Source organism: Bufo bufo, chromosome 4 (assembly GCF_905171765.1).
Source record: "Bufo bufo chromosome 4, aBufBuf1.1, whole genome shotgun sequence".
Lineage (NCBI taxonomy): Eukaryota > Metazoa > Chordata > Amphibia > Anura > Bufonidae > Bufo > Bufo bufo.
The window spans coordinates 284,998,798-285,024,579 of record NC_053392.1 but is presented as its reverse complement, the minus strand read 5'-3'; the positions used below and the strand labels follow the sequence as shown (position 1 = coordinate 285,024,579).

The 25,782-nt window shown below is 40.3% G+C and overlaps 1 protein-coding gene across 1 annotated transcript in view; it reads right to left on the bottom strand.

Moving 5' to 3' along the window:
• The window catches only part of LOC120998124 (CD109 antigen-like), a 125,522-nt gene that overhangs the window by 42,167 nt on the left and 57,573 nt on the right, over positions 1–25,782 (bottom strand). Inside the window, exons 13-23 of the mRNA XM_040428652.1 lie at positions 20,177–20,239; positions 18,371–18,556; positions 18,136–18,288; positions 12,823–12,852; positions 12,676–12,718; positions 8,541–8,637; positions 8,193–8,310; positions 5,301–5,414; positions 3,215–3,433; positions 2,965–3,109; positions 1,021–1,197 (exon numbers count right to left, since the gene is read on the bottom strand). Coding sequence (XP_040284586.1) covers positions 1,021–1,197; positions 2,965–3,109; positions 3,215–3,433; positions 5,301–5,414; positions 8,193–8,310; positions 8,541–8,637; positions 12,676–12,718; positions 12,823–12,852; positions 18,136–18,288; positions 18,371–18,556; positions 20,177–20,239 — 1,345 coding nt within the window. The remainder of the gene's footprint in view (positions 1–1,020; positions 1,198–2,964; positions 3,110–3,214; positions 3,434–5,300; positions 5,415–8,192; positions 8,311–8,540; positions 8,638–12,675; positions 12,719–12,822; positions 12,853–18,135; positions 18,289–18,370; positions 18,557–20,176; positions 20,240–25,782) is intronic.

The window sequence follows — 25,782 nt, the reverse complement described above, 5'->3', positions numbered from 1 at the left end:
TTTCTCTTGTATTATACAAGAGAAACTTCTATGAGGCTTTTCAGCAATGACTTAGCATTGAGCTCTATAGCTCAGTGGTTGCCTTTAAGGTAGATGGTTGTGAGTTCAAATCCCACAGAAACATTTAAAAAATAGAGTCTAAATTAGCCATATACAGGGTGTCCCCAAGCATAATGACCATGCTTGGGAATACCCCTTTCATGGACACATGCATATATGGAGTCAGAGCAGGGAAATTCCCCACTCTGGAGTCCTGACTGTTCAACCATCTGCGATCTGTGGGGACTGAAGCAGGGGGCCCCTTAGAGAATTGGGGACCTGGGCAATTGCCCAGTTTGCCGGTCCTGGCTATACAGGCTCCATGGTAGGGAACATAAGAGATGAGTGATTCATTGCCTAATGTAGCACTATTGTTTGGCTGCAGTATCTTATAGTAGCAATACTATTATCACTATTGTGCTGACATATTCCACAGCATTTTTTAGACATCATCATCACTTGTTGTCTTCAGTGGATCTCACAATCTAATTTCCATACCAGTATGTCTTTGAAATGTGGGAGGACACCAGGGAGAACATACAAACTCCATGCAGATGTTGTCCTTGGTCTGATTCAAACCTAAGACCCCAGGACTACAAGGCACTAGTGCTAACCACTGAGCCACCAAGCTGCCCTAATGTGTAAGAAACATCAGCATTGACATCCCTCGCACAGCTTGAAGATGCATCTAATTTATGACCAGGAGCACATAAATTAAAAACATCTTCTGGCAGTCTGTGCACCTGACTTAAATCTACTCCAGCTCGAAGCTGGCATAGATTTCATCCATGATTTACACCAGAAAACTAACATGTTATAGTGTTTGTGACTTTCTTACCCCCATCATGCCTACCTGATATATATATACATATAGTAGCTATCTCTGCTCACATGAAAAAATATTTAGAGCAGATGTCTCTGGGAAAACGATTAATCTACTACTTCCCCAATATCAGCCACACTTGTGCTGCATAAAATTACCTTGCGTCATATAGTCTATGGCTCTTTCTCTAACATCTGATTTAATACGCTGAGTTGCGATTAAATACAAAAGAACATAGATGTTTGGTGCAAAGTTGATCATGTTTTGCTCTCCACAGCCATATGGCATCTGAATAAGTGATTCAAGACCATTTATTGAAGGTGCAAGAAGATCTCCTGTTGAATAAAAAATAGGATTTATTAACTGCCATATTCATATAGACACTTTAAAAGAGTTTTCTGGAATGACAATGGTTTTCAACAGTACGCTCATGTAGTTGCTTACCACATATATATATTTTCCCCATATGTATCTGCTGTTGCTTTCTGAGCATGGGAAGCAGCAGATCCACTGTGCCAGTGCTGAGTTGGCTGAGTGACTCAGTGCTTGCGCAGTGGATCTGATAAGCATGGAAAGTAGCATCTGATCCACTGTGCAAACGCTGTGCCACTGAGTCAACTCGACACAGGCACGAGAACACAGGGCTAAATAAGATTTCTAGCTCTGTCAATCAAAGGCTAGGGGGAGTGCACAGAGCAATTAGGGGAATTGTGTTACCGGTGCTCCAAAGGTTCAGGCCAACCCCTTGGTGCCCCAAATTGCTAATTTGCATGAATATAAAAAGGAAGATATCTCTGCAGCAGTTCATACTACAGACAAAAAAAAGCATGATCAACCCTACCAGGCAACGTGCCTGGCTAAATAGGGTTAATCATGTTGACAGATGATCTCTAAGAAATAATTTACTTGTCTGATTATTTTTCATTACCCAGACAATCTTTTGTTTATGCTATTATATAGTAGTTACATATATTGTAAAAAGACACAGGCCCATCAAGTTCAACCTTTCTCAGATCAATTATAGAACATTAAAGGGTTTCTGTCACCAGATTTAACCCTATTAAACTAGCTGACATTAGCGATGTGCTAATGTCAGCAGACCCTAACTCTCCTAATCTTATGCTTCTGGATGCCCCTGTTGCTGCACAATTTTAACTTTTATAATATGCTAATTAGTCTCTAGGAGCAGGGGGGGGCATTGCCCCTGCTCCTAGAGGCTCCGTTTGCCCACCTCAAGTCACGCCCTGCCATCCTTGATTGACAGGGCCAGCGTTCGTCTTCTCCGGCTGGCCCTGTATGCTGGATCAATCTCGCGCATGCGCAGTCCCAGCACACACAGGGCCGGGCGGAGGAGGCGAGCGCTGCCTGGCCTTGTCAATCAAGGACGGCAGGGCGTGACTTGAGGTGGGCGAACGGAAACCTCTAGGAGCAGGGGCAACGCCCCCCCCCTGCTCCTAGAGGCTAATTAGCATATTATAAAAGTTAAAATTGTAAAGCAATGGGGGCATCCAGAAGCATAAGATTAGGAGAGTTATGGTCTGCTGACATTAGCACATCGCTAATGTCAGCCAGTTTAATAGGGTTAAATCTGGTGACAGAAACCCTTTAAATTCAATAGGAACAGCGCCGTAGTGACAAGCTCACTCCACTAAAAGGTCGTCAGTGCTATGTAGTTCTAGCACCAACTTCTGGCAACCCAGCCTTCATTTTAGATTATTTTAGATTAATTATGAACATCAATGGCATTAGCTATTAAAAAGCATCTGGCCCCTTTTTAAATGCTGTCATAGTGTCTGTCATTACCACCTATTGAAGTAGAGCATTCCACGGTTTGACTTCTCTAACTGTAAAGAATCCTTTCCTGTATTGATGAATTTTCCCTGGTCCATGGAACAAATAAATAATGTAAACTAAAGCTTATGAAGCTGCATGATTGTCATGTGACCACAGCTGTAAATTCCTACTTGTCCCAGAAACATGTCATCCATAGTGCCGTTATGTGTTGTTCCCATGAACAACACCTAATTTTGCAGCCATTATCTAATTTACAGGAGGAGCCAACACACTTAGAGGAGTACTGATTGCCAAAATATTCTTCTTACCAACAACTGTGACAAACCCTTCTATAGTGTCTGATATAACATCACTAGGGAACGTGAAGGAGAAGTTCTTTGATACAGTCTGACTTGTGTTTCCAGTAAGGTCAAAGAGGGCAGATTGTGAATAGAGGTATTTCACGCCTTCAGCCTGTAAAGCAAAAACACTGTAAGTTAATGCTATATTTGCTTTATCAGATTTCTGTAAAACAATTGAAAATGCACACCGCCAAGCTATGGATAATACATATCTTACCTTCACTAGAATTGTGTTGGTTAAAACTTCAGAACCTGCTTTTGATGTCACTGTCACTTTGACTGTAGCGTTGCCCAGTTTTTTGGGGTTTATTGGAAACAGAACAATTTTTCCAGCTTCACTAGGAACTGTAACATTATACTGGCCTGGTACAGTACTTGTATTGTTATTGGGTACCATTATATCAAATGAATTGCTTGATTCCAAAGTTACAAGAACCTGCAAATACATTAACAATATATGTTAAAATAAATTCTAAGTTTGCCATATATCCAAGAACAAATGACATCAAGTATAGCAGTATAAGGCTACATGCAAACGACCGTATGTGCTTTGCGGTCCGCAAATTGCGGATCCGCAACAAAAGAAAACGGATGACATCCGTATGCCCTCCGTTTTTTTTTGCGGATCCATTGTAACAATGCCTACAACAGACAAGAATAGGACATGTTCTATTTTTTTTGCCGGGCTACGGAATGGACATACTGATGCGGATAGCACATGAATGGATGGTTCCGCATCCTATCTGAAAAATAAGACGGAACGGACACGGAAACAAGCAACGTTCGTGTGCATGTAGCCTAAAAATACATTTTTAAATAAAACATTCTCATAAGGTACAATTTGCTTCTGGGTCAGTGCAGCTGCTCGGCAAAAGATAGGCATGTCCTATGTTTTCCACATCTTGCAGATCGCAGACCCATTCAAGTCAATAGGTCCACACCACGATGAAAAGGTGGAGATGGTCAGTGTGTATGTTTTATGAATCCATGGTTTTCAGTCCAGAAAACCGACATGGCTGTGTGAATGGAACCTATCCATGGGTAGGTGGTCCCCCATCCATCGCAGGGCTATTGCTTTTCCGAGCCAGAAATAGAGTCTTCCTATGGAAAATTCTGACATGATGTGACCACTGCTCTTCTGACAAAATGCCCAGCAGACTGACCTCAGGGGTGCAGAGGACCCGAAGAGATACAATATCAGAGAGTAGGTAAGTGACCTCAGTCCAAAAGGAGTGACGATACACACAGTCCCACATCAGATGCCAAGAGTTAGCATCTGGGTTCATACATCTATGACAGATTGAGTGGGATAAGTGACCCATTTGGTACAGTTGGGTGGAGGATAAGTAACTATGGTGCAGAATATATAACTGGATTAATCCGTTGTTAGTATAGAGGGAAACATAAGGGAGACTCCAGTGCCTCAATCCAATCCTCTGCTGTTAATGAAGGTATATACTCTCTCCACATAGACTCTCAGAGAGTGGGGAGGCTAACCTTGAATCTATCAAGTAAGTATATAAAAGTAGATACTCACCCTGTATCTAAATATCCTGGCCCATAACTTATGGAAATAACAATCACAAAAAGCTATAAACTATAGTGTAAAAGTAAAAAACAGCACCTTAAGTCCTATGTTAAAATATCATTTCTATTAGAGTATACCGGTATGTCTGATTATTACAAGGGTAAAAAGGTCTTAAATATATAGAACTAATACACTGCTATTATTCAAGGGGTTGTACTAATTTAGTAAAACAAAGGGAGGAATTTATCATTCCTCTACGGCAGCTTTTTTACTTGCAACCGCCGTTTTTAAGCCACCTTCGTCAAGTTTCCTAAAAGGGGATGTGAGTGGGGCCACCAGCTCTTACGCATTTATCATTATTTACTGTGATAAATGATGGCTGAAATCATTGACAGATCCGAGCTGTCGTGGATTTCAGTCTGGCACATGGACTGCCAGAAGAGGCATTTCATTTACCACAAGACCTTTACTTCATCATAAATTAAATACCTCGTCTGGCAGCACAGGCCCTATCAAGACCAGCGTAGAACACACAGGACTTGATAAATCAGGGCCCAAATGTTCTCTTTCAGAAAGAGTAGCCCTCTTGCCTAGATGTCTGGTAGAGCAAATCAGATTCACTTGAATAGGATGGAGCTGCAATACCACACACATCCCATGGACAACACTATTTCTTGAAGAAAGCTTCCATGTATTTTAATATACATTCTTTTGGTTTTAAAGTGAAATGAACAGACAAGGTGATAGCACAAGGACTAAATAAGGGGAAACATACCTGTAAGTTTTCTTTCAAAGAGTTGAACAAAATGACTTCTACAATACACTGTTCACCTCTTGTTAAGGTAGATGGCGTGTGGAGCGTAGTTATCAAAGGCTTGATTACAGATATCTAGAAATAAATGATTCCCATCAAACGACAAAACTGGATTTAAATGTAAGCACACAATGAATCTGGTTGCATCAACACCTCAGATCCTGTGGTAGGCATCACACAGAGTATGAAATTTTGACTGGCATGTTGTAATTTTCTAGTGCAGTAAAATACAAGCATGAGACTTAAAATCTTATAACGAGCAGAGAACTTCAAAAACGAAGTGGCAGGAGCTGGTTCTCCTGTATGTAAGAATTTTATTCTGAGCTGTGTTCCCAACCTATTAGATCTTGTTGATGTTGCATTGATTGAATTTTACTGTATATTTCCACTATTAGAAACAAAACAAACAATACCCTTCCCTTATTCCTTTTGTAGATGTACGGCGCTGGAGCAATAAGCAAACATGGCGCCAGCTCGCACGTGCAGCGGGTGTCATGGCCGGCAGGTCTCTGCTGTTTCAAACAGCAGAGACCCGCAGCGAATTACCGCGACCAGCAATAATGCCGATCGTGGTAATTAAGGCCTTTAGATGCCGTGATCAAGTGAGATTACGGCATCTAAAGGGTCAAAAACCAGGGCTTGTTACCAGCATCCTCTGTGGCCAATGAGGATGCCGGTAAGTGATTTAAATGCACTCAGCCTCATTAAAGAGGCTGAGGGCATTCAAGTTGCAATTCTTTTTTTGGCCACCTGGTGGCAGGCCAACATAAGAAATGAGGAATAGTCAGTAATAAATGCATTTTAAAAATCCATGATTTTTTAAAATAAAAAATGGATTTTGTACACTCAAATACAAGCTTCTAAATCATTGCAAAAAAGTTTTAAAAAAATGTTAAAAATTGAAAAAAATATAAAAGTTTAAATCACCCCCCTTTCCGTATAATAATAAATAAATACCTAAATAACAAAAATTATAAACATCATGGGTATCACCGCGACCGAAAACACCCATACTATTAAAATATAAAAATATGTTTCCAATACAGTGAATGGCGTAACGAAAAAAAAGGGTCAAAGTGGCTAATTTGCAAATGTGATAAAAAAAAGTCACACACACTGCAAAATGGTATCAATAAAAACTACAGATTGCCCCACAATAAAATGAGCTCAGTAGATATAACTATAAAAAAGTTATGGGAGAATATGGTGATGTAAAAAAAATACTACTACTTTTTTTTCAAAGTTTAAATGTATTTTTACACTATTTAGACAAAAAAATATATACCTATGGGGTATAGTTGTAATTGTAATGACCCGGAGAATGGGTGGGAACAAAATCTGTAAAACGGTGGAGGAATTATGTTTTTTTCCAATTCCACCCCATTTGGAATTTTTTTTACAGCTTCCAACTACATTGTATGCCATAATTAATGGTGGCATTAGAAAGTACAACTTGTCCCACAAAAAAATAAGCCCTCATACATCTATGTGAACGGAAATATAAAAAATGTTATGGCTTAAGGAAGATAGGGAAGAAAAATGAAAACACAATAACGAAAAAAAACCTCTGGTATCCTAAGGGTTAAAGAGTCACTGTAATATCGTACAATTTAATTTCAATTAATAGAGAATGGTGTAACTAGAAAATCTCTAAATCACTTCATTTAAAAAATATGCCTACGTCCACCTGAGAAAAAGCTGTAAAGTAATGGCCACTAGCGGTCTCACTTCCACCTAAGTTGCAGTCTACTTTCTGTTGTCAGGGAAGACCTGTCCCTGATAACAGAGATTCAGAAGATGGATAACATGAAATGGGGGTCTGTCAGCGCTAGCCGAGATCCTGAGCCTTATAAAAGAACTTGTTCTGCAAAGCTTCTGAATTCACAGGAGCACTCTATGTGTCTGTGTGCTGTATCTCTCCTTGTCTGTTCTGTGAGCCCCGGAGCTGAAAGCAAACATAGTGGGAAGTAAGGGAAAGGAAAATGTCCCAGCAGTACAGATGGCGCTTGCTTCTGAGTGAAATGCATCTAGCTGTACAGCTGAAACAGGGAATATTATGGCTGAAGAAAACCCCACGGAAGCCCAAACATAACTGCTCCTTCACAGTTATATTTGTACAAAGATGCACAGCCATTATGCAAACTATTTTTGAAAACTCAGGTACACTTTAAATTTGTATGCACTCCCAAATGGTGCCTGCATGCCAGCAATGCAGAGTTTCACTGTGTAATATAATATGTTGACTGTAGCCACCCGATGCTTCCTTGTACAGGGAAATGGCTAACTGAATTGTTTGATATTGCATAATTAATGTATTACATGCATAGACTGTTGCATGTTGACTTTCATAGACATTTAGAAAAATTTATACATTTTAATCTTATAAAGATATATGTTCTAACAACCTAAAACACCTATTTATCAAATATCTGTGATAAATAACAAGGTTGTGTAGCTGTAGCCATGTAGTTTGAGTTAGTTGAGGTTTACATATGTTATATGATAGGTGAGGCATGTAATTAGGAGAGGAGCCACATGTAGTCCCCCGTGTCCAAAAATGTCTACTGTAGACAACCTCAAACTGGCATTTGGATATTACACTGTCTTTTGGGAAAGGACATTTAGACAGCCCTGAGCCCTGTCAGTTACCATGTCTTCAATCAGTGTTGGCGGCTGTTATCTAGTGGCTGAATTAGAACCCACCACCACCACCACCTTTAGAGTGAACATTTCTAATTGACAAAGGGAAATTGCTGTTGTACAGTGTTAGAAAGAGAACATATAGAACAGATCACTTGACAAATAAAAGCACAATGCACTTGTGTTAACAAAAAACTTAGAGAATAAACTAACCTCAATAGGTGTATCCATTACTCCAAGTCCAAGTGTCTCAGAAATAACAAATGCAGTGGCCACCCAAGTAGTGTTTTTGTTTGGAACAGATAGTTGAAGGTTAGTTGTTAATGATGAACTGTGAAAAATAGGTATTCCATTTACAATCCCATAAAACTGACTTGTATAAGCTACTGCTTAAAGTGCTCCAATACTTCATGCATTTTCAGAAATAATTTATTTTAAGCTTTGTTGTAGCTTAGTATGAAGTCATTTATCACTAAGAGCCATTACAATGCTCAGAAATCACCCTCATACACATCAAATAGGCTTTAACCATAGAACGCAAGTAAAGCATATCTAACATACCTTATATTGGTGTCTAGCCAAATCCAGGTTTCTGGAAAAATGGGTTTGCTGGTTGGTGGGAGAAAAGAACTCTCTCTCTCAGATGCCCTCGCATATCCTAAAGAAATTATCAGTTTGATTAGCTAATAGTACATAGTGAAAAGCAAGCTTCTTATGTTAAACATGCCACATAAAGAAGGCATCAGCCCTTGACTTCATCAGAGGTCCACATGTCATGTCCAGTATGAGGGTAAGCCCAGGAACATCTAGGGCATGTAACAAGGCCATATGTTGGTCTATGGTCTCTCCATATATTTTTCTCTGCCAATATTTGCTCTGCTTGGCAAAATATACAACAATGTAATATAGACTACAGACAAATGTGTACACCTATATATCTTTGGGTGTGACCCGAGTCACAGTGCTACGATAACAATGCTACCATAACAGTGAAAACCATATGTGTCAAAAACAGGAGTGAATACAGTGAAACAACGGAGAAGCTTGTGACCTCATTAGGCCAGTCTTGGTTTTAGGCTAATACATAATTTCAATTGTGGAATTTTTCTAGAATGTTTTATGAAAGTAAAACATTAAAATGAACTTCAATCTAAAAGATCTTTCTGAAATCTCACTATCTTACCACCCTGCCTGCACTTGTGAACACAAATAGGATCCACATGAATTTCCTATGGATTTATGTGCATTTCAGCATCATATCTGCACCAAAATCTGCCATTTCTAACAGCAGTTTTTAGTGTGGATTTGATGCAGTATTGTCACAGATCTCACCCTTCATTGGAAAAGGTTAAAATCCACAGCTAAAAGCGCAAACATATTTGACATGCTGCGGATTTGGAAATCTACACGGCAGGTCAATTTCCGCATGAAAACAATCTGCAAAGTGTACATGAGATTTGTGTAATCTAATACACTTTTCTGGTACTGTACTATGCTGTGGTTTTTCCGCACGGGAATCTGCTCAGAAAAAAATGCACGTATTCCGCAAGGTGTGCAGGTTGCCTAAGGAATTGCTGAGGTCAGGAGGGTCAAAGCATGACCCTCAGATAGGCTAAAAAATCCAAGCCACTTAGTGAACCAATAAATAAAATAGTTCCAGCCACCATTATTTAAAAAAAAAAAAAAAAACATGTTCTTCAACGTTTGCTTTGACAGTTCATTACACTAAGGGCAGATCGTTTAAGAATAATTTAGCAAATTAACAGAATAAGTGGTGCCATACATAGGTGGTTTGCTAATGGACACAAAGTCACATATGAAGTCACTCAACCATGGGGTAAAGGGGATTTGAATCATCACTATAATGATATCTAACCCTTGGCTCCATATTTAAGTAATTTGCCATCTGGATTTACATCTGTAAAACCAAGAAAGAAGCAGACCTTTGGAGCAGTGGTAACTATTTGGTAAGGACTATTTCTACTACTGGTTTCTGCGTAAATCCATTGTTATTTCTTCATTCACATGAGACTTTTTTCACATAACTAGACACTATTATTTTTGCCATTCCTTGAATAGGTTTACCTCTCTGTCACTAGTTCCAAACTCTGATCGCGTGACCTGGTCCACTGCTCAATACAGCTCTTCCACCAATGTCACGTCCTTTGCTAAGCTCATCTCTTTTTCAGTCCAGGAAGAGACTCTGAGCATGCCACCAACTAACTTATTTGCACGGGTTAGTGGGCAGTGACAGAATCCAACCCCCAGTCCTGGTGCATGCACAAGTGTATACAGCGCTATAGGCCTTTTGAGGACAAAGGGCCAAGGGTGAGGACTGGATTCCGTCACCACCCACTGATTCATGCAAATAAGTTAGGTGGTGACAAGCTGTTATGCAAGCGGGTGTGGACCCACTGCGCCACTGACTGGCTATACTCTGGAGGGAGCACTTGCAACTACCTGGTCTTCACTAGAGCCTCTGATGGTGAGGATAGGCTTGGGCCGTTAGGGTAGTTGCCAGGTGCCACTCCCCGAGTCAGTGGCGGCTGACCAGGGGGTCAGAGATACTGGTGCAAGCAGCGAGTGGAATTACATGGTCAGGAAGTCTGGGGTCAGGGCAGGCAGTGATCAAGCAAGGTCCGTAAACGAAGTCCGAGGTCAGAGGCAGGCGGCAAACAAGCAAGGTCCGTAAACGATGTCCAAGGTCAGAGGCAGGCGGCAAACAAGCAAAATCTGATAAATCCAAAAGCAGGGTCCGATACACAGCAAAGCAGAACCTACAAAAACACCTTCACACAGTGAACTAAACAAGCTAGTGACCATGAGTTGCTTAGGCATCTTCCTGGGGTAGGAAGCGCTTTTAAATACTTCCTGCAATCCAGCCATAGGCTGATGAGACAGAGGGCGTGTACGTGCTGCCTTACAAGGGAGGAGAGACACACCCATGCAAGCCCTAACAAACCGTACAGGTCTCCAGCAGGCAGTAAGCTCTGGCATGGAGCACAGATGCAACAGTTAAGCTACCTGCTGCCCGCACTTGTCAGCACAGTGCATGGCAGCAGGAGGAAAAGAGGAAGCGAGGCGGCCGTGCCCACGGGTAGGGGCAGCAGCACCAGCACAGACCTCTGGACTATTACAAGCTCAGAGATGTGTGTAGTAATGGATGTGGTTAAGTTATCAAAGGTTGGTTCTTTCAATGCAGCATCACAAGTAAATAAAGTTAAATATTAGAAATATTAGAAAGTTTTAACTATATATAAAATGAGTTTCATGACCCAATTTTAGCTTTGCCAGAACATTTCCTTTAAGTTCTGAATAAAAATTAATTACGCAGTCTAGTCTCCCCACACTAACCTTTAAAGGCTACAAGCACCTTCGGGGGCAATTTTTTTATCTTTGTATTTTAATCAAATGCTTTCTCTTTCAGTGTATGTGCAGAGTTTTGCTTTCTGTTTTACATTGAATCCATCAGGGAGCTGCTCTGAAGGCTCAATGTGTATCTCTTATCTCTGACACTAATGACAGCTTATAAACACTCGACTAGACTAGAATTTGGCTTACACAAGTTTTTTATGAGCTGTTAGGAGTTCAGAGATAATGGCTGCAGATTAAGCCATCAGAGCAGCAATAGATACACTGAAACTGAAGCTATAGAAAAAAAAACGGTAGTAGTTAAGACCAATTGAAAAAATTATTTTTAGTCCAAAATGAGCAAAATGCATTGAAAATGCCTCCAAAGGTGTCCATAGCCTTTAAGAAATCGATAGATAAACTGGAGAAGCTCGCTGTCCCTCTCTCTCTCAGTAGTCAGGTACACCGGGCAAAGGGCTGGTGGCCCAGGGTATGTGGCTCAGTCATTGGACAGGGTATCTCCATCATAGCTTCTTCTTTTGGTTACTCATGCAGTCTGGCAGAGTTTCCTCTACTAAACACTGGTCCCTATCTACAGACCCCTATGGGCTCTGACTGCTCTACGTTTAACTGATCCAGAACCTTCTAGTGGGAGGGGTGAAGCTGGAGAAGCACAGAAACAATGTAGTTCACTGCTGCCATTGACTTGTATTGTGCCTCAATGCAAGTCAATGGAAATGACTAAGCAGTTTCCAGATGTAAACAAAAGTCTGGAAAAGCAAAAGCAGATGGTCAAAAGTTCACTGTGCTATTTTTCCCTCCAAGCTCAGCTTTTCATAGTCCCTTATGTGAGCAATGGAAAATTATTAGCATCTCAGTGTAGAGACTGGAAAGTCCCAAAGTCTCTCAGTATTAGCTGGCTGTGCATTAACCTTTTCCACAGTACAGTGAAAATGAACAGGATATATTACAATAAACATAAAATGCAGTTCAACAATATAATACAGTATAAGTGTAAACAACTACATCAATCATAGTAACCCTTCAAAGTGAAAAACTAGGGACATGATGGCTTTGCATGGTAGCAATTGGGAAAGTGTCCATACTCTAAAGTACTCCTAATCCAGGAGACTACACTCCTTGTGTTTGTGTGGGACTCATATTAAGAGGTGAATTAACATCCCCCAGTGGATATGGGGGATACCTTAATGTCAGCCACTGACTGCCCTGCTCCACAACTGTCCCTGAACTTTGAGTCTCTTCTGTGAGAAAAGCACATTACAAATGTTTGTCGTTTGTTCGTAGATAGGCAGATAAACAATAATAATATTTATAATACACTTACGATTCAAATTTAAATTGACATCACTCAGAGTAGATAGATAACTCTAGGAAATACAAAAAAAAGTCAACTTTAAGTATTCAGGATATGTATGTATGAGTCAGACTCAGAAGCAAATTAAACAATAAAATGAATTAAATATAAACGCACCATATAATTTGTACGTAGTATGTCTTCTACCTAGGAAACAAAAGTAACATTTCATCAGTAAACTTTATTTTTCTTAAATAGAGGCTCGTTTAGGGTTAAAGGAGTTGTCACATCTTATGAAGTGATACTTATGTTGTGTAATAACTTAATACAAGTAACTTACCAATATAGTCTGACCTAGTGACCATAATGCCTCCTGCTAGTGTCTAGTGCATACTCTCCCGCGCAGGCGCATTAGCTCCCGTCCCCGGCCACCTCATATTGCCTGAGTCTGAAGTGCCTTTTGCCATCTACCTCGTATGTGGTATGGAGCTGCCACAGTGCTGCACCCAGGCTATCCTTCTGCTGAGCCGACCGAGGCTGCTGCTGAATCATTAGCAGCCTCGAGAGCATGGGCATACAGGCCAGGGGAGGGAATTACAGCATCCCAGTGCTGGTGGCCTGTGCTATGCACTCATGTTAGCAGGTACTGACCCCAAGAGCACCTGAAATCCAGCCTGCCGCTCTAAACACAGGAGGTGAGACAACCCCTTTAATGTAAAATCTGATGTAGTACGGATTCCTTGGACTGTAGCACTGGGGCCCGCAGTGCAGGGTGTACGAGCATGAGCACACATAGCTGCTACTGTTTGTGCCCACTCCACTCAACTAATCGTGGCATAGCACATCGATACCATAGGATAATCCATAGGATAATCCATAATCATAAATTTGCATGGCCTTTAACCACTTCCCATCTGGGCCCTTTGCCCCCTTCCTGACCAGGCCAAATTTTGCAAAACGGACATATCTCACTTTATGTGGTAATAACTTTGGAACGCCTTTATTTATCCAAGTCATTCAGAGATTGTTTTCTCGTGACACATTGTACTTCATGATAGTCATAAATTTGAGTCAAAATATTTCACCTTTATTTATGAAAAAATCCCAAATTTACCCAAAAATTTAAAAAAAATCGCAATTTTCTAAATTTCAATTTCTCTGCTTTTAAAACAGAAAGTGATACCTCATAAAATATTTATTATTTAACATTCCCCATATGTCTACTTTATGTTGGCATCATTTTGGAAATGTCATTTTATTTTTTTAGGACGTTAGAAGGCTTAGAAGTTTAGAAGCAATTCTTCAAATTTTTAAGAAAATTGCCAAAACCCACTTTATAAGGACCAGTTCAGGTCTGAAGTCACTTTGTGGGGCCTACATAATGGATACCCCCATAAATGACCCCATTGTAGAAACTACACCCCTCAAGGTATTCAAAACCGATTTTACAAACTTTGTTAACCCTTTAGGCGTTCCACAAGAATTAAAGGAAAATGGAGATCAAATTTTTAAATTTCACTTTTTTGGCAGATTTTCCATTTTAATCAATTTTTTTCTCTAACACATCGATGGTTAACAGCCAAACAAAACTCAATATTTATTACCCAGATTCTGCGGTTTACAGAAACACCCCACATGTGGTCGTAAACTGCTGTATGGGCACACGGCAGGGCGCAGAAGGAAAGGAACTCCACATGGTTTTTAGATGCCATGTCCCATTTGAAGCCCCCTGATGCACCCTTACAGTAGAAACTCCCAAGAAGTGACCCCATTTTGGAAACTAGGGGATAAGGTGCCAGTTTTATTAGTACTATTTTTGGGTACATATGATTTTTTGATCATTCAATATAACACTTTATGGGGCAAGGTGACCAAAAAATTGGTTGTTTTAGCACAGTTTCTATTTATTTATTTTTACAGCGTTCACCTTAGGGGTTCAGTCAAGTGACATTTTTATAGAGCAGATTGTTACGGACGTGGCGATACCTAATATGTATACTTTTTCTCATTTATTAAAGTTTTACACAATAATAGCATTTTTGAAACCATAAAATTATGTTTTAATGTGTCCATGTTCTGAGAGCTATAGTTTTTTTATTTTTTGAGAGATTTTCTTATGTAGGGGCTCATTTTTTGCGGGATGAGGTGACGGTTTTATTGGTACCATTTTGTGGGACATACGCGTTTTTGATCACTTGGTGTTGCACCTTTTGTGATGCAACGTGACAAAAATTGCTTGTTTTGACACAGTTTTTTTTTTTTTTTTTTTACGGTGTTCACCCGAGGGGTTAGGTCATGTGATATTTTTATAGAGCTGGTTTTTACGGACGCGGCAATACCTAATATGTATACTTTTTTTTATTTGTTTCACTTTAACACAATAATAGCATTTTTGAAACCAAAAAAATTATGTTTTAGTGTCTCCATGTTCTAAGAGCTATAGTTTTTTTATTTTTTGAGAGATTTTCTTATGTAGGCGCTCATTTTTTGCGGGATGAGGTGACGGTTTTATTGGTACCATTTTGTGGGACATACGCATTTTTGATCACTTGGTGTTGCACCTTTTGTGATGCAAGGTGACAAAAATTGCTTGTTTTGACACCGTTTTTTTTTTTTTTTTTTACGGTGTTCACCCGAGGGGTTAGGTCATGTGATATTTTTATAGAGCTGGTTTTTACGGACGCGGCAATACTAAATATGTCTATTTTACTTTATTTTTTCTATTTTAATTTTTTTTTTTTTATTCCTAACTTGGGAACTTTTTTTTTTTTTACATGTGAAACTTTATTTTATTTTATTTTTTCAACCCTTTATTTTTTTTATTTTTTTTTACACTTTTCGTCCCCCATAAGGTCATACAAGACCTCTGGGGGACATTTGCTTCACTTTTTCTTTTTTTTTTCACAGTTGATTTCTCCTGTAACTGGGGCTGAGATAGTAGCCCCAGTTACAGGACAAATGCACCCCTATAGAGGCTGTACAGCAGCAATCCTGCGCTGTACAGCCTCACAGCAGGGCTGATCGAGGTCTCTGAGAGACCTCACACAGCCCCTGCACTCTCCGGTCACGGCGGTCACATGACCGCCGGGCCGGAACAGCGGTGAGCGCTGTGTCTGCAGCGATCGTGAAGGCAGGGACACCTGGGAACTGTCCCTGCCTTGTCTTAGGGTTGCCCTGCTGTCACTGACAGCGGGCAACCCGATCAGCAGCTGCACGATTAGCGTGCAGCTGCTATTTCTGACAGGACGTTTTAAAACGTGCTGTCAGAAATAGACGTCCACCCATAGGACGTTTATATCCTATGGGCGGACGTGAGGCGGTTAAATTGCATGGCTATCACAAAATATACTACATAAGATACTGTATGCTGGTAAACTCTGAAGGGAGTGTAATGCTCACACAAGCGCCACAATCCCTTCAAAGGAAAAATTTACTGGGGTGCTAGGAGTCGTACCCCAGCCAATCTGATGTCGATGTCCTATCCTGAGGAAATCTGCTAAAAAAAAATATTTCCAACACATTTTATCTACTGCTCTAAGAATGACCCCCTAAGAAAATACAAAAGAACTGCAAAAGAAGACGTTACAAAAGTGATAAATGTGACAGATGGGAATAGAAATGTCGACTATAAGAGTGTACATATTAATGCATGTACAGGAGCGCACAGACAACATTTGGGCCCCTCTAGTCTGTATCTATATCCAGGGCAGATTGGCCATAGACCTTACAGGGAAATTTCCTGGTGGGCCGATGCCCAGGGTGCCACCTGAGCCCTCCTCACCGCCGGCCAGTGGAAGTTTTTGGGGATGTATTTTGTGCTGCTGGCAGTATTCTGTGATGGACTGTGGTATTTGGCTCTGTTGGGGCAGTATAATGTGCCACAATATGGTATTCCTGGCCCTGTCTTCTATCAATTTGGACCTGACTTTGAAACAGGGCCACTTTTAGTATTTTTTCCAGGGCCACATTAGGTTCTCAGTCCGCCCCTGTTTATATTTTTACCAATCTGTCTATCCATTAGTAATTGTAAGACACAGATGGAATAGCGGTGTCTGGTCTATGAAATCTAATGGGCAGTAGTTGGCATTATTTCAAGGGCTCATGCACACGACCATATGTATTTTGCAGTCCACAAAACACGGATCTGCAAAAAATACGGATGACGTCCGTGTACATTTTGTATTTTGCAGAACGGAACAGCTGGCCCCTAATACAACAGTGCTATCATTGTCCGTAATGTGGATAATAATAGGACATGTTCTATCTTTTTGCGGAATGGACATACGGGAACGGAATGCACACGGAGTAACTTCAGGTTTTTTTGCGGACCCATTGAAATGAATAGTTCCGCATATGGTCACCAAAAACGGAATGGACACAGAAAGAAAATGATGTTCGTATGCATAAGCCCTAAAGCAGAAGTGGGATACTTTGCTGCTGTGCAAGTTGTAAATCTGACCAAGGACAACATCTGCATGGAGTTTGTATGTTCTCCCAGTGTTTGCGTGAGTTTCCTCCAGGTACTCTGGTTTCCTTCCACACTCCAAAAGACATACAGATAGGGAACTTGTGAGCTCCATGGGGGACAGCAAGCGAGGATATCTGCAAAGCACTGCGGAATATGTCAGCAGTATATAAGTCAGTAAATGTACATGGAAACATTTGATAAGGAAATCAGGATCTATGGGTGGGTTTAATATCTTCTTGAAAGCACCAAAATAAAGTTTATTTAAAGGAGTTGTGCAAAAATGAGCAAAAATTAGGTGGGGTGGGTTGGCAACTCTTCTACACCCCCCGCCCTCCCCCAGCCACACACATACACTTGGCCGACCTGCAAAGTGAAGCTTACACCTGCAGAGATCGTCTCCCATTACACCATGACAAATGGATCCGGTTATCGCTGTGGCCATTGATTGGCTGCACCCATGAAACTGGATGTTTTTAGAAAGCTGAGCCCAGCGGAGCACTGCAGACCAGGAGGGGACAGAGACAGAGCTGGGAAGAAGATAAGTAAGCTACCCTTTACATGTATGGCGAAGCAACACCCCCACCCCTCTCACTCTTGTACAACCTCTTTAAGGTGTATTTCTAGCTAGATGTGTCTCATGGCCCGTCCAACAAATCTTTATTTCTACTTTTACCATGCTATGTCCTCTTGTGAATGGAAACCCTGAGATAGAAAATTACATCCTCTGAGTATTTTTGAGGAGTTTTGAGGAGCTCTCATTTGGACATTCTATATCAGAGTAGGAGGTACAGAAAGGCTTCACTATGGACATCAAGTTGACATTAATGACAGGTTTGGAATAAGGGAAAAATGCAGGGAAATGTTTTGCTGTACTGATCTATAGAATGGGTGACCAAAAGGTTTTCTAATGGTTGCTGGTTACAATCCAAGTTTATTGTAATGGGAATATTTGTAACAAGAGAACATGCAATGGGTTAATATTTGGGTGAAGATGTGATTGAATGTATGTCATGAATACTCACTGTGCTTGCATTTATGTCATCTCTATTTCCCAGAAGCATGGAACTTTTCTCAGCCACTTTCAAAGCCACCAAAGAACAGGACTCTTTCACAGTGATAGATAAGGACACATTTTCTAATGGTTCTGCTCTGTTTTTACTCCATGATAAGGTCACCTAGATAAAGAATAGATGCAACATTCTGACATAACGACACATTCAATTCTAATGAAAGAATTAACAGAAATAGACATTGTACCTTGTTTTCTAATGTGGGTTTGACAGAAAACACTTGAGAGATGGTTTGGATATCAGAACCAAAGCTACCATTAATATTCAGATAATACACCAATAGCTGTGCAGTGGGAATCCAGGAAAGGTCAGGAGTGAGACTAAATGTTGTTTTGTTCTTTCCTGCAGACACAATCATTCCTCTGGCCATGACCTAATAAAAAAAAAACATTTGAATGAGTTGGGTACATAGTGGGGACCATTTATCAAAATCGGTGTTGAAGGAATACTGGCTTAGTAGCCTATAGCAACCAATGAGATGAATCCTTTTCTTTTCCAAAGGGACTCTGAAAAATGAAAGACGGAATCTGATTGTTTTCTATGGGCAACTAAACCTGTATTCCTTAGCACCAGTTCTGATAAATGTCCTCCAAAATGTTATCATATGCTGTGTAGGTACATAAGGCTCAGAGAACACTAGTCCAAATGAATAAATCCTTTAGATGACATAACCTCAGACAGGCTCTCTAGACCTGCTCCAGATTTATCAAAGGGGCTGAGGCTGAATGTAAAATGTGGTACAGGGATAGACATTTTTGTCTAAGGCCTTACTCTTTACCAATTACTGGTTACTTACTTCGAGACTGAATTGTATACCAGAATTGTGGTGCAATTTTGCCATAAAAGTCACATCTTAGGTCACCCCTTATCCAATAAGCCACACTCCTTTTAGGCTAAGCTTTTCAAATTGCGCCAAATTGCACAAGACTTGTGCCAATTTATTGCCTTTTTAAGTCACAATTTTGGCACTATAAATGTCACAAATTTTTGTACAAGCCCCATTTTGAGTAAAATTTTTAAACTTTTTTCCACTTCTCTAACACACTTACCACTTTTATTAAAAGTTGGCGGGGCAGGGACAAGGCCTAAGAGGTCCCTAGCAGAATAGTTAAGTGGTGTGTATGTGTCTTTTTTTTGGAGCATCTAGAGCCACTGCACTCGAGATCAAGACTGGCCTTTATAAACATGCCAACCGCTTGCTTGTAATAATGACAGGACAATTAGGGTACGCTCTCGCATAGTGGTCACCTTGCAACCGAGACTTGGATGTGATGTGGGCAAAAATGTGTCAATCAGTATTCTATGGTTTCAAATGTTTTCAAAGTGCGGGGCCATTAAAGGTCTATTCATTTATGGCTGTACAATTTAGCAGCTAAACACTAACAAAACTGCAACAAACAGCATGTCAGCCAGGGGCAGACTGGGAACTTAAAGTGGCCCTGGAAAAATAAGTGGCTCTGTTTTGTAGTTGGGTCCAAATTGATGTAAGGCAGGGCCAGCAATACCATATTGTGGCACATTATACCACCCCAACAGAGCCAAATACCACAGTCCATCACAAAATACTGCCAGTAACTCAAAATACATCCCAAAAAACTTCCACTGGCCGGCCGTGAGGAGGGCTGAGGTGGCCCCCTGGGCATTGGCCCACCAGGAAATTTCCCTGTAAGGTCTATGGCCAATCTGCCCCTGATGTCAGCACAGTGTTCGTCTGCATTGGAGCCGTATTTGTGCATGTGAGATCACAACCTTAGGATCATATTGCCTTCTTTGCATGATTTTTACAAAGTTGATGCAAAACCACATCATTCTGCCACACTTTTGTAATAAACACAAATTTGAGTGGTCTTGTCCAGCTGTCATTGACAACTAGCTTCCCCTTGTGAAACCATCTCTGTGCAATGATGTTCAGGAACATTATTGCAGAGTTCCATGCATACCTGCCAGACGTTTTAAGCTGCCCCCAGGCCACTAATGTTTAAATAATACATACCACGTAATAAATATCCTGTACTTTAGGGAAGGTTTCAACTTGTACATTAAATGGTGTTCCAACCTACAAGACATATAAAGAAATATTAACAAATAGTGATGAGCGGCAGGGGCTATATTCGAATTCGTGATATTTCACGAATATTTGGGCGAATATTCGTCATATATTCGCGAATTCGAGATGATTTTCTTGATTGCAAAAAAATCGGCAATGTAATATTTGCGTAATGCGCGCGAAATACAGGCGTGGGTCACTTTTGCTACATTTTCCAAGCTGCTAGAAGTTTAATGAGACTGGAGAAAATAGCTTTATATGCAGTTAGAGTGCTCCAATATATTCGCGATTGCGCAAGTCGGCACTAATGATGCAAATATTTTGGCGCAGTACGTGAAACTTCACATTTTAGCAGGTCTGCATGTATGTATGGACAGCAGAACCTATCACACTACCTAACACACTGCACTGCAACAGCTACACTATATCACTATCTAACCTACACTGACTATCTGTATTATATATATGTTATCTAACTATCTATCTACTGTAGTGTGGAAAGCACAGAGCACAGCTATGACACTGTTGTCTCTCTCAGAACTTTACAAAACAGCAGAAAATGGCTGCTGGGGAGTTTCTTATATAGTAAGGGGAAGGGAACTTTCCTATTGGTTGCTAGGGATGTTGCTAAGCTCTGACAAAGACATTGCAGCCTTCTCATTGGCACACAAGCAAGAAGGGAGGTTAATAATAAAAAAAAAATCTAGAATATTCGAAATTACGAATATATAGCACTATATTCTAAATATTCACGAATTCTCGAAGTGCAAATATTTGTGATTAATATTCGCGATTCGAATATTCGTGATCAACACTATTAACAAAATCATAGTAGAATAGATTATACAGGAATATGTCCTCCACCAACTAGCTCAGGATTCACATTATGAATGTAAAGTCAAGCTGTGAAGCATCTGTCAACCATTCATGTTTATGGACATCCTTTTTGGAACTCTTTGCTTCTTTGTTCTTTATGTTCTTTAAACAGTCCCCTGACAAACCGACAAGGGTGGGGAATTACATTGGTACCTGATACAGGACATTTTCTTCATTTCAGACACTAGGTAATCCTGGCGTCCTTTTTTTGTTACATATTTGGTGTAATTTTAAAGGCTATGTACACCTTTTGGGGGAAATGTTTTTATTATTGCATTATACTTATTTTGAGTTAAAAATCTTTTTTTTAATTGGTCTTAATTAACAATATGGAATTTTTCCGTCATCTGAGGAGCAGATGGGCTTCTTATCTGTGCTCTCTCACATCATAAACACTTATTAAAGCTCAATCCTTATCTTACTGATAAGATTGTGGCTTAAATAAGTGTTTATGACCTCTTAAGAAGTTTAGAAATAAGGGTAATTAGATGACCAGCACAAAGTGGAAGTAAAAGTACCAGTCACACAGTTAGAAAAACAGTTAACCCTTTGTGACTGAACAGCTCAATATTTTTAATAAAGGCCAATTTAAAATATGATTTTTAGCCAAAAATAAGTTAAATGCAATCATTAAAAAAAATTTTACTCCAAAGGTGTACATAGCCTTTAAGTGTGTTTGCCTGATAGGATAATTTGTTTGCCCTTATAAGATCATTTGGGGGGCCCTTTTTCATCAGGTTAATAAATATCTCAATGATTTGCACTTTGCATTTTTGTTTGAAAGTCACCATTGGATATTACAGGTTACTTGGTTAGTCTTGTATGAACAGTAGTTCTCCAACATCAGTGCATTTATCAGTTACTTTGCTTGTTACATCATGAGAAATTTCCCTTTTTCTTGTTGGGTCAGTGATTCTATCTCAACCTATCACACATTTACCTTCTAAATTTCTGATAAAGTACACAGAAAGCGCATAAAGCAATACCTGGAGTAACCAAATTAAGAGGGAGGGTATGAAAACCACTCACCTTGGGGTGTTATGCTAGGTGCACAACATCACAAAGTGCCAAATTGGGGTACTTTAAGCTGCTGCCTCGCTGTCTTACCAGACAAAAATCCGGTTGAAGAGTATCAAAAGAAATCAAGAAAAAAGGAAACTTTTCGCAGTCAATGCTTGCTGAAGAAACTTTCAACTTAGTAGTCTTGGTGTATCCATTTATTTGTGTAGATTATCAACACGTTTCAGGGCTGGACCAGCTCCTCCCTCAGACATTACAGAATACCTAAGGGGTGGTTTAGACCCAAAACGCGTTGCTATTCTACTCAAATGGATATATCAAGACTACACAGTGGAAAGTTTCTTCAGCATGCAGTGCCCACAAAAAGCCTCCTTTTTTCTTTCTTTTAATATCATACCTTTATGGGATATCCTATCAATAGGCCATAAATGTCCAGATGGAACAACATCTTCGGGAGCAATTTTTTTATGATTAAAATGTAATCGGTAATCGAGAAAGTAAATTTGCCCCCGAAGATGTTTTTGGGTTAAAAATAATTTCTTCAATTGGTCTTTATTAAAAATATCGTTCTGTCACAAAGGGTTAACTGTCTAGCTGTGTGAATCACACATTCACTTTGCACAGGTCATCTAATAAACCTTATCTCTAATTTACTAAAAGGTCTTAAACACTTATTTAAGCCACATTCTTACCAGTAAGATAAGTGTTTAGGAGTAGAGATGGCCTGGCGGTTCGCCCGGCGATCGTTTTGCGGCGAACTTTGCGTGTTCGCGATTTGCCAAACAAGCGAACATATAATATTTGCGCCCGCCATATTCTTTTACATTGTGAAGAACTTTGACCCATGACACATACATCAGGTGGTACAGGACAGCCAATTGAGACGTTTCAGCACATGGACACACCCCCTGCCTTATAAATAAACCTGATCTGGCTGCCATTTTACATTTAGTGTTTTGCCAGTGTAGGGAGAGGCCTACCACATCTATGCTTTTTGCTTAACTTTAATAATTAAATTTATTTTCATTTTGAGGGATATCTTTTCCATTCACACGTCCGCAAAATGGGTCCGCATCCGTTCCGCAATTTTGCGGAACGGTGCAGACCCATTAATTTTCAATGGGGCCGGAATGTGCTGTCCGCATTTGCAGATCCGCATCCGCATTTTCGGATCCGCACTTTCGCATCTGGCCGCCATTTTACATTTACTGTTTTTCCAGTGTAGGGAGAGGTTGCTGTGTGGAGCAGGGACAGGCTGTTAGGGACACCACATGCTAGCTAATAGGGCCACAAAAGTCATTTTAATCACTAGTATAGGTGTGCTATCGATAGGTGTGACATACTGAGGGGTGTGATATACTTATAATATACTTTTATAATGAGTCAAAAACACATAGATCTATATAATGATCACCTGGAAGTCAGGGGCCTAGGGGCTAGTGGCTTACTAGGACCATTTTTATATAGGGTAAGGTTCCAGACAGGGTCGCTCTTATCAGGGCGGGTGGTCTGTGGTTAGGCTATCAGGGCCAGAATAGCACCCCCCTGTAGGGTAATATCAGGGACAGTTGTTTGCCCACCCTGTCCTTCAATACCACATCATCATCTAGCCCAGGGATAGATGTTTTTTACGTTCCCTCCGGGATTCATGGATGTGCACTGGAACCCCCCGGATTGTTGTAGGACATATGGTTTCTGATTTGGTGCCGCCGAGAACCTGATTTAGTGCCGCCGAGCACTTGTTATTGCCTACCACATCTATGCTTTTTGCTTAACTTTAACCACTTAGTGACCACCCATACGTGTTTTTACGGAGGTCACTAAGGGGCCTTAGGCTGGGCCGCCGCGTTTTTACGGCGGCCCAGTTTAAGCGCTGCACGGCTCCCCCGTGCAGCGGGGAGCGCGGACCTGGCTCTCACATGAGAGCCGGGTCCCTGCTCTAACAGCCCGGAACGGCAGGAGTGCCGATCCGGGCTGTTTAACCCCTTACATGCCGGGCGCAATGGCGCCCGCTGCATGTAAAGTGGTGATAGAGGGAGCGGACTCCCTCTGTCTCCCATCAGCACCCCGAAAATGCGATCGCGGGGTGCTGATGTGCTGGGAAGCTTACCTTGCTTCCGATCAGGGCCCGAGCCTGTCTTCAGTTACTTCCAGCAGGCTGTGCCTCTCTGGCGCAGCCTGCTGGTCAATGTTCAAATAGCATTGCTATTGAAATGCAATGCATTATAGAGATAATGCATTACATTTTAAAAGCAATCAAAATACTGTATATTATAGTCCCCTTGTGGGACTATTAAGTAGTAAAAAAAAATAGAAAAAAAATACACATTTATTAAATAAAAAAAATTCCATAAAATAAAAAAATATGTTTTTTTTTCCATTGAAAATACGCTTTTCAATGAAAAAAATTGCAAAAAGAAAATATCCCCCATATGTTTGGTATTGGCGCGTCCGTAACGACCGGGACTACATAAATATTACATAAATTATCCCATATGGTGAACGCCGTAAAAAATAAAAAATAAAAAAACGACAGAATTTCGAATTTATTCTTAGTTTCCACCGAAAAAAAACGTAATAACAAGCGATCAAAAAGCGGCATTTACTCCAAAATCATACCAATGAAAAATACAAGTCGTCTTTCAAAAATCAAGCCCTCACACAATTCCATATAAAAAAATAAAAAAAAGTTATGGGTCTTGTGAAGTGGCAATGCAAAATAATTTTTTTGGTTAATAAAAAGTGTTTTATTGCAAAAAAAGTAGTAAAACATAAACAAAATTATAAGTATTTAGTATGACAGTAATCGTACTGACCCAGAGAATAAAGATATTATGTTATTTGTACCGAAAAATGAACGCCAAAAAATGTATAATGTAAAAACGCAGTGGCAGTATTGCTATTTTTCCCTATCTCCCTCCCAGAAAGAGTTAATAAAAGTTAATCAGAAAGTTATGTGTACCCCAAAATGTCGCCATTAAAAACTACAACTTGTCCCGTAAAAAACAAGCCCTCATAAAGCTATATAGATGAAAAAATAAAAAAGTTATAGCTCTTGGAACGAGACCATAAAAAAAGGAAGAAAAACGCTTGGTCATAAAGGCCCAAACAGGCTTTGTCACTAAGGGGTTAATAATTCAATTTATTTTCATTTTGAGGGATATCTTTTCCATTCACACGTCCGCAAAATGGGTCCGCATCCGTTCCGCAATTTTGCGGAACGGTGCAGACCCATTCATTTTCAATGGGGCCGGAATGTGCTGTCCGCATTTGCGGATCCGCATCGGCATTTTCGGATCCGCACTTCCGCATCCGTGCTTCCATTTCCACAAAAAAAAAGAACATGTCCTATTCTTGTCCGCAATTGCAGACAAAATTAGGCATTTTCTATTATAGTATTGGTGATGTGCGGTCCACAAATTGTGGAATGCACATTGCCGGTGTCCGTGTTTTGAGGATCCTCAAAACACTTACGGACGTGTGAATGGACCTTCATAATAACATTATTAAAGGTTACGTTTTATCTTTATGTATATTCTAATGGATTGCCTTCCTTGTACAATGTTATAATATACTTTCTATGTTAGAAAGTATATTATAGTGCATTTGTATTGTGCGGCAGTTGTGTGCGGTTCTGCTGCGATACTGCAGGTATA